A 16,994-nucleotide genomic window follows, 5' to 3' on the forward strand; every position below is an offset into this window, starting at 1 on the left:
CTATCCCGTCCCTGGGAATTAAGTCCCAGGGCACATGGACGGGATAGTACTTCTCATGGCAGAAAGGGGTTAATATTTTTTCTTTTGAATTTATTTTGTGATTTTTTTTTTTTAAAAATATGTTAAACATTTTTTTTTAACTTTTTTATTCCTGTATGGGACTTCAATTTTTACTTCTCTGATCTCATGCAATGCAATACGCATGTATTGTATTGTATGAGACCTGACAGTTTTACAGTCAGATCGCTTGTTGAGACTCAGCTGCTGGCTGAGTCTAAGAAGCCACCGTAGCTGGCAGAAAACTACAATTGCGGCATCTAGAAGATAGCAAAGGGTTAACATCATTGGAGTCCTGAGCGTTGCGAGACCAACTGCTCAAACGTCAGCGCTGCACAGAGCCCAGCAAGCACTGACGTTTATGTACAGTGAGCGTTCGGGAAGCGGTTAAATTGGACTTGATTTATTGGTTAATTGCAATTAGAAGTTTGTAAATTTTGCTGATAAACCCAATTTGCCCTGAGGGTTGTAAAATTTAGAATTTTAATTGCAATGTTATCATGCGGTATCAGACAACAATCTGAGGCAGACTTCTTAAAGATTCTAAAACCGTTCTAAAAAACATAGTGCTTCCTAAGTAATAGAAGGCAGCGTATACATACTTTTGTATATGCAGAACAGTAATTACAAAGCACATTACAAGTACACAATCAGGAGTCAATTACTTCTTATTCAGAAATGTAATCATACAACTAGGATTTACCAAATAGTAACAGGTTTATTTCGCTCATGTTGTTAAAAATAGTTCATCTGCAGTTGTCGCAAAAACATCCTACTGTAAAAAAATATTGAACTGTTAGGAAAAGAAAGCAAAGCAGGAAAACAAGACACAAAATGTTAAGATTTTATTTACAAATTTTTTTTTCTCCTTTTTTTTGTTATACAGAAAGTAAAAATGGTGCTCCGATGTCTATTTAATAGGTAGCCATTGATAATCATGACTCACCAAACACTAAATGTTCTAGATTGTTAACCCTTAAGAAACCCAATGCAATAGTAAAACCATTGACTCAGTTTTATTAGCCGAAAGTTTTGTATATATATTTTTTTTCTCTGTATACATATATATATTTCTTTTTCCATGATTTTTTTTTTTTGCCTTTTTGAGACTTAATTATAAACCAGGATGTAAGTTTCCAGTAGGGTTTATTGGCTGTAGGAATGTCACAGTAACAACTCTTTGGCTCTTTTTGGGTGTTCAGGGATGGGGCTTGTTTTAATTGTTACATTTCATTTGCAGCTTGCTTTCAGTAATCCATGGATGGGGCCAGTTCAATCAATACTGTGTAATCCAAAATGTCATTTTTGATTTTTTTTTTTCCTCTCCTTTTTCTCTTACAGAAATTTAATCATCCTCTTCATCACCTTCGTCATCTGTGTCCCTCTTCCTCTTTTCTCCTTTTCCAGTTTCCTCCTCATCTGTGGAAACAGACAGATAATGGAATTAGTTATCATAAAACACAACAGCACCAACAGAAAAACAAGGAAAATTAACATTCAAATCTGTTTCAGTTTTAACCAAACTGGCAATAAAGCCACATGAAAATTATTGTTAGTGGCAAGCATTAAATTAAACAACCAGAAATGACTAACAGACAGGTAATAGAAGATCACATGTCATGGTTCGAGCAGAACTATAACATTTTGAATACTACTATTCATTCAAAGAGTTACAAGGGTTGATCCAGTGAATATAAGTTATCACCTATACATTGGATACGCAATAACATCGATCGGTGGGGCACTGAGCGTTAGGACTCACAAAGATTGGCAAAATGGGGCACTTTTATCCTTGTTAGAATGGACCCCACTGCATCGATTCTCTCTGGGACTGCCAAGCCCTGTGCGCGGCTATTTCCAGCAACCCCATAGAGTTATTTTTGTAGAAGCAATATTTTGTTAGTATGGTAATACATATTTTGTTGCTCCTGAAGAGATCATACACAGCTGCAGCATTAATCTTCTATTTGCTGCAACGACTGCATATCAGCTGCCTAAATAGAACTATTGGGATAGTACATTAAGTGTATGATTAGTATGCCTACCATGAATTAGACAGATTAATAGTTATGTAACAGGTATAGCAACATCAATAGTGATTATGTGGAACCACAAGTCCGAGGGATGCACAGTTTGACTGCAGCATTTCAGAACACAATGGCCTTTAGTCAAAGCTATAGTGGTTGTAACTAAAGGCTAAGGTCTGAAATGCAGAAGCCAGACTCATCTTCCCTGGGACTTGTGGTTCCACATGGACACAAGTGGCATTGTTAAACATGTTTATGGCTTTTAAAGAGAATCTTCTGTCACCCCTTTTTTCGAATATGAGCTGCCGGCACCGCCATCAGGGGCTTATCTACAGCATTCTGTAATGCTGTAAATAAGCCCCCGATGTAACCTGAAAGATAAGAAAAAAGAGTTAGATTATACTCACCCCGGTGACCGGTCCGATGGGTGTCGCGGTCCAGCGCCTTCCATCTTCATACGATGCAGTCCTCTTCTTTCCTTCCTGTCGTGGCTCCTGTGTTGATGGCAGAGCAGAGTCCTGCAGTGCGCAGGCGCCAGGAGAGGTCTGGCTACTGCGCACTGCAGTATTCTGCTCTGCCCTCAACAGGGAAGAGCAGTGCGCCTGCGCCGGAGCCACGACAGGCAGCAAAGAGGATGGCCTTGTATGAAGATGGGAGGCGCCGGACCGGACCACGACACCCATCGGACCGGACGCCAGGGTGAGTATAATCTAACTCTTTTTTCTTATCTTTCAGGTTACATCGGGGGCTTATCTACAGCATTACAGAATGCTGTAGATAAGCCCCTGATGTCGGTGCCGGCAGCTCATATCCGAAAAAAGGGGTGACAGATTCCCTTTAATGTGGACTTAAAATTAATGATATTGCATTTTACTGTATAATACAAGAGTTTGAGAAACTGCACATATCAAGAAGTGTGCAGACTACTCTTATTATACAGTAATGACTAGGACAAACCTTCATCCTCCTCTTCATCTTCCTCCTCTTCATCTACCTCTCCATCATGTCCAAATTCCTCATCCTAAATAAAAGAAAAAAAAAAAAAAAAACAACTGAAGTTAGAACAGTAGCGCAGTTTACATTACATTTCTTCGGTAAGGCTGAATCACATTATTGTTGGAAAGTTCTCATGGCCATCGTTATGTGAATGTGTCACAGCACAAATTGGGAAGGAAGCATTTGGGAGTATTCTCTCATATAAGCACCTCACCATTTTGTCAGGATATGCAGATTCTAAAGGGCTTAAACCTCTGGAAACATTTTGTGCAATAGAACATTTAATCAACCAATCGATACAGTGCAGATTTATTTAAACAATAATGTGCCCCTTAAAAGGCATTTGTGCAACCATAAAAACACACACAACAAAACACTAAGAAATCAGTCATATGGCTGTATGTGCAATGGGCCAACACACACACACAAAACATTTGTAGCCCATTTACTTGCTTGAGTGATTTTACACATGGAAATCGCAGCATGTATTATTCTGGTCGGTTCTACACACTAGAATATTTTATGTACATATAATAGCTGGCACTATTCTACATTTGTAGACATCACTGGTTGTCTCAACTTGGCCTCAGAAAAACAGCAAAAATTAAACATTCTCCACTAACTTCTTCTTCTCCACTACCATCCTCCTCTTCATCTTCTTCTCCAACCTCTTCCTCATCCTCATCATCTTCCTCCTCGTCATCTATATCCTCTTCCTCTTCCCCTTCCTCCTCGTCATCGTCTTCTTCCTCTTCTCCTTCTACAAATGTAGATTTTGTAGTGAATGCACATGATTAATATTACATGCACAAATTAGCTCTATACGTACAGAATATAATGTAAAATTAATGCCAATACCTACAAGAAAATGCAATCCAAGGGGTACACAGCTGATGTAGATTTATAAAGGGAATCAAATTACACATTAAACATGGGATCTTAAGGAGAACATATCAAAACAAAAGAGAAAAAAAAAGGAAAACCGTTAAAAATATGTAAGGCATTAATGTTTACATTTTTTAAAATATTTGAATGCTATAAAATATGATTTAAAGGGTTTTGATAATTTCAACTTTTAAACACTAGGGGGAGCAGCTGCTTACATTTGCCATGAAAACCTAGTGTACCACTTAGCTCACATTACGACTGCCGTAAATGTGGGCGAGGTCTGTTCATAAGTGTGACGTTACTCCTCTCCTTCCCATCTGGGTGTTTGCAACAGGAGAACGCAGAATGAAGTTTTGGATCAAAGAGTAGCACCATATTGTTGGTGACTGCAATGTGATATTGACTTGTGGAAAGGGTCACTGAGGACTGATGGAAGGGCAGATTCTAGCTTTAATCCTAACTTAGGCAAAACTTGAAGTGGCGCCCTTCCCCACAGTGCAATATAAATGTGCAGTGGCTATATACAATTGCTCCTTTATTTTCTGGGGTTCGTTTTTTTCAGTTTTTAAAATATGCTGTAAAAATTACCTGGGGACCAGATTCACCAGATCAGTAGGATAACAGCAATCCCAAACTTGTATATTTGTTTTTCTTTTTGTCAATGGAGCGGTGTGAGGGCTTGTTTTTTTTTTTTGCGCAGAGAGCCGACGTATTCATGGACACCAGTTTGGGGTACATATGAAGTTTTTATCACATTTTCTTGCATTTCTTTAGTGAGGTGAGGTCACCAAAAAAACACACTTGTGGCTTTTGTAGTACTTTTCTGCTCATGACATTTCCCACAAGGGTTAAATAATTTAATATCTTCCTGGATCAGACTTTTATGGATGTGACAAAGCCAAATATGTTTATATTTTTCACTTCACATATTTTTACAGGGAATTTTTTTTTTTTTTTTTAGTGATAACCAGGTACAGTGTTTGGAAAAGTGTGAGGGGTCGGATGTGTGCACAAGCTACACTACTACCCCTCGCAGTCTTCCTCCTACGTAATTAGGCCCTTCGGCTGCTGTTTATTGCACCTGTTCCTGGGAAAGCTAGGTCAGTGGGAACGCTGTTCATGGGAAAGCCTCCCAGGAACAGACACAACTAATAGCAGTTGAAGAACCTAATAACACAGAAGGCCTTTAACCCCTTAATGACCGCCGATAAGTTTTTTAACGGTGGTAGTTAAGGGTACTTAAACTACAGCGCTGTGAATTCACGGCGCTATGGAAAAAGTTTATAGCGTCCCCCAGAGTCGGAGATTATCCGGGGTCTCGGCTGCCGGGGGGTAGCCGAGACCCCAGAGAACATGAATCGGGTCTGATGTGTCATTTAATTTCTCTCTCCTCTGATGTGATCGCACATCAGAGGAGAGAGAAATAGGGTCCCCGATCACCCCCCCCCCGGTGGTCCTCAGCCCACATGCATCCCCTTCATGGGCGCCGCCATCTTCTTCCAGGAAGAAAATTGTGGGCGCATGAGCAGTGCGCCCGCCAAGATCTGCCGGCCGGCACCCGGCAAGATTTCATTCAAGGTACATTTTGATCACTGTGATAAACCCTATCGCGGTGATCAAAATAAAAAAAAAAATAGTACCTAAACTCCCCCTTTATCACCCCCTTAGTTATGGAAAAATAATTAAATAAAGAAAATATATTTATTTTCATTTTTCCATTAGGGTGCGAGTTAGGCTAAAGTTATGGCTAGGGTTGTAATTAGCGTTAGGGTCGGAATTAGGGTTAGGGGTGTGTTAGGGTTAGGGTTGAGATTAGGGGTGTGTTGGGGTTAGGGTTGAGTTAGAATTGAGGGGTTTCCACTATTTAGGCACATCAGGGGGTCTCAAACTCAACATGGCGCCACCATTGATTCCAGCCAATTTTGCGTTCAAAAAGTCAAACGTTGCTCCCTTCCTTCCGAGCCCCGACGTGTGCCCAAACAGTAGTTTACCCCAACATATGGGGCATCAGCGTACTTAGGACAAACTGCACAACAACTTTGGGGGTCTAATTTCTCCTGTTACCCTTGGAAAAATAAAAAATTGGGGGCTAAATCATTTTTGAGGAAATAAAATGGATTTTTTATTTTCACGGCTCTGCGTTTATAAACTTCTGTGAAGCACTTATGGGTTCAAAGTGCTCACCACATATCTAAATAAGCTCCTTGGGGGGGTCTAGTTTCCAAAATGGGGGTCACTTGTGGGGGGTTTCAACTATTTAGGCACATCAGGGGCTCTCAAACTCAACATGGCGCCACCATTGATTCCAGCCAATTTTGCGTTCAAAAAGTCAAACGTTGCTCCCTTCCTTCCGAGCCCCGACGTGTGCCCAAACAGTAGTTTACCCCAACATATGGGGCATCAGCGTACTTAGGACAAACTGCACAACAACTTTGGGGGTCTAATTTCTCCTGTTACCCTTGGAAAAATAAAAAATTGGGGGCTAAATCATTTTTGAGGAAATAAAATGGATTTTTTATTTTCACGGCTCTGCGTTTATAAACTTCTGTGAAGCACTTATGGGTTCAAAGTGCTCACCACATATCTAAATAAGCTCCTTGGGGGGGTCTAGTTTCCAAAATGGGGGTCACTTGTGGGAGGTTTCAACCATTTAGGCACATCAGGGGCTCTACAAATGCAACATGACTTTCTCAGACCTTTCCATCAAAGGCTGCATTACAAAACGGCGCTCCTTCCCTTCCAAGCTCTGCCATGCGCCCAAACAGTGGTCCCCCCACATATGGGATATCAACGTACTTAAGACAAATTGTACAACAACTTTTGTGGTCGTTTCTCCTGTTACCCTTGGGAAAATTTAAAATAGCGGGCTAAAAAAAATCATTTTTGAGGAAAAAAAATTGTTTTTATTTTCACGGCTCTGCGTTATAAACTTCTGTGAAGCGCTTGGGGGTTCAAAGTGCTCACCACACATCTATATAAGTTCCTTAAGGGGGTCTAGTTTCCAAAATAGTGTCACTTGTGGGGGGGTTTCCAAACACGACATGGTGTCCGATCTCAATTCCAGCCAAATCTGCACTGAAAAAACAGGATTTTGGTTGCTTACCGTAAAATCTGTTTCTTGGAGCCTTCATTGGGGGACACAGGAACCATGGGTGTATGCTGCTGCCACTAGGAGGCCGACACTATGCACATAAAAAGTTAGCTCCTCCTCTGTAGTATACACCCCGACTGGCAACAAGCTAATCGGTTAGTGAGAAAGCAGTAGGAGAAAAACATGCTAGAAATAAGACAACTCAACTGTAACAATAGCACACATAAGAAAGAACAGGAGTTGTAAAAAAAAAAAAAAAAATGGGAGGGTGCTGTGTCCCCCAATGAAGGCTCCAAAAAACAGATTTTACGGTAAGCGACCAAAATACTGTTTTCTCTTATCGCTTCATTTGGGGGGGGGGGGGGGGGACACAGGAACCATGGGACGTTCCAAAGCAGTCCCTGGGGAGGGAAACAGCAGAAATCTCCATTCAGGTCGGAGAACTCACCACTGCCGCCTGCAAGATCCTTCTGCCTAGGCTGGCGAATGCCGAAGCGTAGGTATGGACCTGGAAAATTTGGCAAACGTGTGGATGGAAGACCAGGTTGCCGCTTTGCAAAGTTGTAGGGTGGATGCCCCATGGTGGCCCAGGAGGTGCCCACTGCCCGGGTAGAGTGAGCCTTAATCCCAGGGAAGGCACTCTGCTCTTAACCCGGTAAGCCCCCAAAATTGCAGTCCTGATCCAGCGCGCAATCGTGCACCATCTGGAATGACGAATAGGAGATCAGATTTCCTAAAGGAAGCGGTCCTAGCCAGATAAATCCTCACTGCCCTGACCAGGTCTAGCCTGGTCAATGGGCGTTCCAGAGAGTGAGTCGGAGCCGGAAAAAAGGAAGGGAGGACAATATCCTCATTCAAGTGAAAAGTGGATACCACCTTGGGAAGGAAAGAAGGCGGAGGCCGCAACACCACCTTATCCTGGTGAAGAACCAAGAAGGGGGGCGACAAGGAAAGAGCCGCCAACTGAGACGCGTCTGATGGAGGTGATAGCTACCAGAAACGCCACCTTCCAGGACCGAACGGACAGGGGGACCTTTTTGAGAGGTTCAAAGGAAGCACTTCTCGACCTCCAGAACAAGATTGAGGTCCCAGGGGTCCACGGGATTCCGGTACGGGGGAGCGGCATGCACCACTCCCTGAAGGAAAGTTTTGACTTGAGAACGGCAGGCTAAGGACGTCTGAAAGAGGATAGAGAGGGCTAATACCTGCCCCTTCAGAGAATTAAGGGCAAGGCCAGCATCCAGTCCTGCTTGGAGAAAAGCCAAAATGGAGGGAAGCGACAAAATCATTGGCGTAATGCCATTGGACTCACACCAGCGGAAATAGGCCTTCCAGGTCCGATAATAAACCCTAGAACACGACGGTTTCCTAGCCTGGATCATTGTGCGTATCACCCGATTGGAGAAACCAGACGCTCTTAGAACCATGGTTTCAACAGCGACGCGGTCAAATTGAGCGACTGAAAATTCTGGTGGCAGATCGGTCCTTGTGACAGAAGATCTGGCCTGTCTGGGAGCCTCCCAAGGGGCGTCCGCCAGAAGATTGACGATCTCTGCGAACCAAGACCTTCTGGGCCAATCTGGTGCAATCAGAATGACTGGCACCCCTTCCGCTTTGATCATTTTCAACAGCCTGGGAAGGAGAAGGGGAGGAAACAGGTAGGGAAGCGCGAATTGCGACAGGGGATGGCCAGAGCATCAGCGTCCACCGCGAGGGTCGCAGGATCTGGACACGAACCATGGAACCTTCCTGTTCAGCCGGGACTCCATGAGGTCCACGTCCGGAGTTCCCCATCAAAGACAGATCTGATGGAAGACCTCCTGATGCAGGGACCACTCTCCTGCCGCGAGACCCTCACGGCTGAGAAAATCGGCGGCCCAGTTGTCCACGCCGGGAATATGCACTGCGGATATTGCCAAAACAGTCATCTCCGCCCAGTGAAGGATCCTGGATACCTCGGCCATCGCCAGGGGACTCCTGGTCCCTCCTTGGTGATTGACGTATGTCACTGCTGTGGCATTGTCCGTCTGAATTCTGACCGGCAGACCCCTGAGAAGCGTTTCCCAGTGGCGGAGGGAGAGAAGGATGGCCCTGATTTCGAGGATGTTGATCGGTAGAGAGGACTCTTGCACAGACCAACGTCCCTGAACCGTCAGATGGCTAAAAACCGCCCCCCAGCCCAGAAGACTGGCATCCATCGTTACAACCTGCCAATGGACGGAAAGGAAGGACAGGCCCTGGAGGATGAGGGGGGGGGGGGATGACAGCCACAGTTGAGAGACTGCTTGACTCTGAAAGGGAGACAAAGCAGACAATCCAGCGGTAGGACAGACTTGTCCCACTGCGAAAGGATAGCCCGCTGAAGAGATCTCGAGTGGAATTCTGCAAAGAGGATTGCTTCCAAGGCTGCTACCATTCTGCCCAGGACTTTCTTTGCTGAACGGAAGGAAGCTGAGGGCCTTGCAGAGAACGAACTCCCTGCTGGAGGATTGCTCTCTTCTCTTTGGGGAGAAAAACCTTCGCCTGTCTGGTATCAAACAGCATGCCCAGGAAGACAAGGCGCTGAGTCGGAACAAGGCAGGACTTTTTCTTGTTGATTAGCCACCCGAACCGGGCCAGAGAGTCGAGGACGATGGACAGACTTTCCTGGGCCTGAGAGAGAGAAGGAGCCTTGATGAGGATGTCGTTGAGGTATGGGATAAGTACTAGGCCCCTGATCCTCAAAATGGCCATCAATGCCGCCATGAACTTTGTAAAGACCCTGGGAGTGGTCGCGAGTTCTTATGGCAGGGTGACAAACTGGAAGTGGTTCCGCTGTACTGCGAAACGCATGAACCTCTGGTGAATTTGGAAAAATCGGAACGTAGAATAGGCATCTCCATGTCTGTGGAGCACAGAAATTCCTGCGTCTCCATGGAAGCAATTACTGAGCGGAGGGACTCCATCCTGAAATATCACAGGCGGACTCTTGTTCCGCAACTTGAGATCCAGAATGGCCGAACCACGCTGACCTTCTTTGGTACAACAGGTTCCAATTTCGGTAAGGGGACCAGAACAGAATCCTGTGCGGGACGGGATTCAAAGAACCGATCTCGGGGACGCGAAGTGAACTCTATCTTGAATCCTGAGGATACTACCTTCCTGACCCATGCGTCCTCTACCGAGGCGAGCCAAACGTCGCTGAAAAACAGGAGCCGACCACCTAGTTTGGGAGATACGCTGGGCTCTGGACCCGAGTCATGCCGAGGAAGATCTGCCAGGTCTGGGCCTGGTGGACCTACCGTGGGAGCTATGAGGACGCCATGAAGGAGTGGGCCTGAAGGAAGCCTTCTTCCTGATCTGGTTGGTCTGCAGCCTGCGTTGACCGGAGGAATCCTCAGTTGCCGTGAAATGGCGAAAGGAGCGGAACTGCTGCTTTAGAGAAGGTCTGCGAGGTTTGGACTGAGGAAGGAGGGAACTCGTGCCTTCAGTTGCCTCCTTAATGATCTGATCCAACATGGAGCCAAACAGGTGGTCTCCTTGGAAGGGGAGGCAGGTAAGCGACTTCTTTGATGAAAGGTCCGCTTGCCATGCTTTGAGACAAATGTTCCTCCTGATGGCCACCATATTGCTTGATGCCTGAGCAGTGCATGATGGGCATCCAGGGAGGCAGAAACCAAATATTTCCCTACACAGGAAATCTGGTCTGCAAGCTCCCTCGGTGGAGCTCCCGCAATGATGCTCTTACGAAGTTGTTTGGCCCATCTAGCTATGGCCTTTGAGACTCAGGTAGAGGCAAAGGCCGGGCACAAAGTAGTAGTGTGGAAATAAGGGGGGGGGGAGGGGGGCTGGGGAGAGAAGAAGGTACCTCACAGTACTCTGAAGGTCGGACATCTGGGATCCGCTCGAGGGTCCTCCGTGGGACGTCCACATCTCCTCAAACCAACAGGCTCTGGTGGGCGAGTGGGTAGGGGGACGTAAGCAGGACCGGGTCACCTGAACACACTTCTGTGTTAGGGGTTGGGTCCTGCCGCACAGGCATATGAGGACACGGGGTGGCAGTACACTGTACTCAGTCTCTGCGTGGGAGTATAGTAGTGACCGTTCACACTGTATCCCTCCGGAAACCTGAAAATGAACGACGCACATTAAATAGATATGTGTCTCCAGAGAGATCCGCGTCCACCTCCTACTGACACCAAGCTAAAACGGATTACCTTATTGCCAGTCGGTGGGGTGTATACTGCAGAGGAGGAGCTAACTTTTTTTTATGTGCATAGTGAGAGCCTCCTAGCGGCAGCAGCATACACCCATGGTTCCTGTGTCCCCCAATTAAGCGATAGAGAAAGTCAAACGGCACTCCTTCCCTTCTGAGCTTTGCCGTGCGCCCAAACAGTGGTTTACTCCCACATATGGGGTATCGGCGTACTCAGGACAAAATGCACAACAAATTAAGTGGTTCATTTTCTCATTTTACACTTGTTGAAAAAAAACTGGTTCTAAATTAAAATGTTTGAAAAAAAAAAGTAAAAAAAACTTAAATGTTAATTTTTTTCTTCCACATTGCTTCAGTTGCTGTGAAACACGTAAAGGGTTAAAAAACTCCTTGAATGTGGTTTTGAGCTCCTTGAGGGAGGCGGTTTTTAGAATGGTGTCATTTTGGGTATTTTCTGTCATATTGACCCCTCTAATTGACTTCAAATGTGAGGTGGTCCCTAAAAAATGGTTTCGTAAATTTTGTTGTAAAAATAAGAAATCGCTGGTCAACTTTTAACCCTTATAACTTCCTAACAAAAAAAAAAAATTGTTTCCAAAATTGTGCTGATGTAAAGTAGACATGTGTGAAATGTTATTTATTAAGTATTTTATGTGACATATCTGACTTAAGGCATAAGAAATAAAAGTTTGAAAATAGCAAAATTTTCCCCATATTTTCATTTTTTTCCATAAATAAACTCAAGTTATATCGAAGACATTTTACCACTAACGTGAAGTAAAACATGTCACAAAAAAATAGTCTCAGAATCAGCGGAATCCATTAAAGTGTTCCAGAGCTATAACCTCATAAAGTGACAGTGGTCAGAATTGTAAAAATTGGCCTGGTCATTAACCCCTTTACCCCCAAGGGTGGTTTGCATGTTAATGACCGGGCCAATTTTTACAATTCTGACCACTGTCCCTTTATGAGGTAATAACTCTGGAACGTGATTCTGAGAATGTTTTCTCGTGATATATTGTACTTAATGATAGTGGTAAAATTTCTTTGATATGACTTGCGTTTATTTGTGAAAAAAATAGAAATTTGGTGAAAATCTTGAAAATTTTGCAATTTTCCAAATTTGAGTTTTTATGCCCTTAAATCACAAAGATATGGCACACAAAAAACTTCATTTCCTACATGTTTACTTTACATTAGTACAATTTTGGAACCAACTTTTTTTTATTTGTTAGGAAGTTATAAGGGTTAAATTTGACCAGCGATTTCTCATTTTTACATTTTTTTTTTTTTTTTTTAGGGACCACATCACATTTGAGGTCACTTGAAAAAAACCAAAAGTGATACCATTCTAAAAACTGCACCCCTGACGGTACTCAAAACCACATTCAAGAAGTTCATTAACCCTTCAGGTGTTTCACAGCAATTTATTGACTGTTTAACCCTTTTCCTACAATCAACGTAATATACCGTCCATGTGACTCTGGACCTAATTCCCATGGACGGAATATTACGTCATAGCGATCAGCGGCGCCCACGTGGTGAGCGCCGCTGATCGCGGCCGGGTTTCAGCTGATTATCACAGCTGACACCCGGCACAATGTGTCAGGGGCGGTCACGGACCGCCCCCGACACGTTAACCCCTTGCACACTGCGATCAAACACGATCGCGGTGTACCGGGGGTTAAAGGGAAGCATCGGCAGGGAGGGGGCTCACTCCGTGCTTCGCTGAGCTCCCCACAGCAGCGCAATGCGCAGCGCTGCTGCTGCAGGCTCCATCCCTGCAGGTCCCCGGATCCAAGATGGCGACGGGGACCTTCGGGGGCCTGCAGGGAGCTGGCTTCCTCAGTGCCTGCAAAGCGCAGGCAAGGAGGAAGCCTTGTGCAGTGCCTGTGACAGATTGCTGATCTGTCACAGCAATCTGTGATGTGACAGATCAGCGATCTGTCACATGACAGTTATGTCCTCCCTGGGACAATGTAATAAAGTTAAAAAAAAAAAAAAGTGTAAAAATAATCAAAAAAAAATATATATTCCCTAATAAATTCATTTTTTGGATATAAAAAAAAACAAAAAAACAATAAAAGTACACATATTTGGTATCGCCGCGTCCATAACAACCCGCCATATAAAACTGTCCCATTAGTTAACCCCTTTAGCGAACCCCTTAAAAAATAAAAATATAAAAACAAAGCAAAAAATAATGATTTATTATCATACTGAACAAAAAATGCAATAACGCATGATCAAAAAGACGCATATAAATATCCATGGTACCGCTGAAAACGTCATCTTGTCCCGCAAAAAACGAGCCGCCACACAGCATCATCAGCAAAAAAATAAAGTTATAGCTCGCAGAATAAAGCGATGCAAAAATAATTATTTTTTATATAAAATTGTTTTCATTGCATAAAAGCGCCAAAACATAAAAAAAAGACCTAAATGAGGTATCGCTGTAACCGTACTGACCCGAAGAATAAAAGCGTTTTATCAATTTTACCGCAGGCTGAACGGTGTAAACGCACCCCCCAAAAGAAATTCATGAAACGCTGGTTTTTGTTCATTCTGCGTCCTAAAAATCGGAATAAAAAGCGATCAAAAGATGCCCGAAAATGATACCAATAAAAACGTCAACTTGTCCCGCAAAAAATAAGACCTCACATGACTCGGTGGGTCAAAATATGGAAAAATTATAGCTCTCAGTATGTGGTGATGCAAAAACTATTTTTACAATAAAAAGCATCTTTTAGCGTGTGACAGCTGCCAAACATAAAAACCGCCATAAATAGTAAATCAAACCCCCCGTTAATCACCCCCTTAGTTAGGGAAAAATAATAAAATTAAAAACCATGTATTTATTTCCATTTTCCCGCTAGGGTTAGGGCTGAGATTAGGGTTAGGGGTGTGTTGGGGTTAGGGTTGGAGTTAGAATTGGGAGGTTTCCACTGTTTGGGCACATCAGGTGCTCTCCAAATGCAACATGGCGTCTGATCTCAATTCCAGCCAATTCTGCGTTGAAAAAGTCAAATGGTGCTCCTTCCCTTCCAAGCTCTGCCATGCGCCCAAACAGTGTTTTACCCCCACATATGGGGTATCAGCCTACTCAGGACAAATTGCACAACAACTTTTGGGGTCCAATTTCTCCTGTTACCCTTAGGAAAATAAAAAATTTGGGGCAAAAATATCATTTTTGTGGAAAAAATATGATTTTTTTTATTTTCATACCACACATCTAGATAAGTTCCTTGGGGGGTCTAGTTTCCAAAATGGTGTCATTTGTGGGGGGGTTACACTGTGTTGGTTTTCCAAACGCGACATGGTGTCCGATCTCAATTCCAGCCAAAAACGTCAAATGGCGCTGCTTCCCTTCCGAGCTCTGCCATGCGCCCAAATAGTGGTTTACCCCCACATGTGGGGTATCAGCGTTCTCAGGACAAATTGCACAATAACTTTTAGGGTCCTGTTACCCTTTGAAAAATAAGAATTGAGGGTGAAAAGATTATTTTTGTGGAAAAAATATGATTTTTTAATTGCACGGCTGTACGTTATAAACTTCTGTGAAGCCCTTGGGGGTTCAAAGTTCTCACCACACATCTAGATAAGTTCCCTGGGGGGGGGTCTAGTTTCCAAAATGGTGTCATTTGTGGGGGTTTCCACTGTTTTGGTACATCAGGGGCTTTCCTATCGCGACATGGTGTCTGATCTCAATTCCAGCCCAAAACGTCAAATGGGCCACTTCCCTTCTGAGCTCTGCCATGCGCCCAAATATTCGTTTACACCCACATATGGGGAATCAGCGTACTCAGCACAAATTGCACAATAACTTTTAGGGTCCTGTTACCCTTGGGAAAATAAAAATTGGGGGTGAAAAGATCATTTAAGTGGAAAAAATATGATTTTTTAATTGTACGGCTGTACGTTATAAACTTCTGTGAAGCCCTTGGGGGTTCAAAGTTCTCACCACATATCTAGAGAAGTTCCTTGGGGGGTCTAGTTTCCAAAATGGGGTCACTTGTGGGGGGTTTCCACTGTTTAGGTACATCAGGGGCTCTCCAAACGTGACATGGCGTCCGATCTGAATTCCAGCCAATTTTGCATTGAAAAAGTCAAACGGCGCTCCTTCCATTCTGAGCTCTGCAATGCGCCGAAACAATGGTCCCCCCACGTATCAGGTATCGGCGTACTCAGGACAAGCTGCACAATAACTTTTGCGTCCAATTTCTCCTGTTACCCTTGGTAAAATAAAAAAAATTGAACCTGAAGTATTTTTTTTGTGAAAAAAAGTTTTTTTTTTTTTAAAAAAATATCCAAAAAAACTCGTGACGCACCTAAAGGGTTAATAAACTTCTTGAATGTGGTTTTGAGCACCTTAAGGCTGAGTTCACAAGTGGCGTTTTTTCCGCGTTTGTTTTAATCGCGCGATTTTGCCGCGAAAACACGAAAAATAAGCATCCCATGCATTCCTATGGGATTCCGCAATGCTGTGCTAATGCTGCGGTTTTTACCGCGGCGGAATCACTTCCGCGGTAAAAAACGCAGCATGCTCATTTATTTTGCGGAATTGCGGCGATCCACCACCCATAGGAATGTATTGTTCCGCTTACTTCCCGAATGTGGCTGTGCACAACATGCGGAAAGTAAGCAGAACAATTGCGGATGGTACCTACGGTCCGGAGGAGAGGAGACTGTCCTCCGGGCTTTGGGTACCATATCCCTGTAAAAAATAGAATAAAAAATATTGTTATTCTTAACTTCCGGCGTCCCGCGCAGCCTTCCCGCCTCTCTCCACGATCTCGTTCCCAGTAATCCTTTGCGAAAATGGCCGCGATGGCGTCCGTTCTCACGGGATCGCGAAGTCTCGCGGTCATTCGCGCGACTTCATTGCGAATTACCGCGAGACGTCGCGATCCCGCGAGAACGGACGCCATTGCGGCCATTTTCGCAAAGGATTACTGGGAACGGCTGCGCGGGACATCGGAAGGTAAGAATAACACTTTTTTTTTTTTTTTTTACATTCTATCTTTTACTATTGATGCCGCATAGGCGGCCTCAGTAGTAAAAAGTTGGTCACACTTGTCAAACACTGTTTGACGAGTGTGACCAACCTGTCACAGTTCTCCAAGCGATGCTACAGATCGCTTGGAAAACGCTAGCATTCTGCAAGCTAATTACGCTTGCAAAATGCTAGTTTTTCCGCGGGAAATTGCAGGAATTTAAAATGCGATTTTCCCGCGGAATGGAATTCCGGAATTCTCGCGGTAATTTCCGCGAGAGTTCCGATACGTGTGCACATAGCCTCAGGGGTGCAGTTTTTAGAATGGTGTCACTTCTAGGTATTTTCTATCATATAGACCCCTCAAAGTGGCTTCAAATGTGATGTGGTCCGTAAAAATAAAATGGTGTTGCGAAAATGAGAAATCGCTGGTCAACTTTTAACCCTTATAACTTCCTAACAAAAAAAAATTGTGCTGAAGTAAAGTATGTGGGAAATGTTGTTTATGGTGGTTTCACATTAGCGTTTCAGGGCGCAGCGACGGCCTGCGCACGGCCACCGCTAAGCCCCGCCCCCTCCGGTAGCTCCGCCTACGGGAGCATGACTCTGCATCCCCTCTCTTTATCACTGGGGACGCAGGCCGCGCGCAGTATGCGGTTGGTGGCGCATGCGTCCTTTTGACGATGCGCCGAGCCCAACCAAGTTGCAACAGGTTGCGTTTGGCGCACAGTCAAAAGGACGCATGCG

At 44.3% G+C, this 16,994-nt stretch overlaps 1 protein-coding gene across 1 annotated transcript in view; it reads right to left on the reverse strand.

Moving 5' to 3' along the window:
- Positions 1-887: 887 nt before the first annotated feature.
- ANP32B (acidic nuclear phosphoprotein 32 family member B) overlaps positions 888-16,994 on the reverse strand; it is a 93,820-nt gene continuing 77,713 nt past the window's right edge. Inside the window, exons 5-7 of the mRNA XM_073549714.1 lie at positions 3,704-3,840; positions 3,042-3,105; positions 888-1,476 (exon numbers count right to left, since the gene is read on the reverse strand). Of these exons, the coding sequence (XP_073405815.1) occupies positions 1,403-1,476; positions 3,042-3,105; positions 3,704-3,840 (275 nt within the window). The 3' untranslated portion in view covers positions 888-1,402. The remainder of the gene's footprint in view (positions 1,477-3,041; positions 3,106-3,703; positions 3,841-16,994) is intronic.

The sequence above is a fragment of the Dendrobates tinctorius genome, unplaced genomic scaffold, assembly GCF_039654945.1.
Source record: "Dendrobates tinctorius isolate UK_male_01 unplaced genomic scaffold, ASM3965494v1 ptg000160l, whole genome shotgun sequence".
Taxonomy (NCBI): Eukaryota; Metazoa; Chordata; class Amphibia; order Anura; family Dendrobatidae; genus Dendrobates; species Dendrobates tinctorius.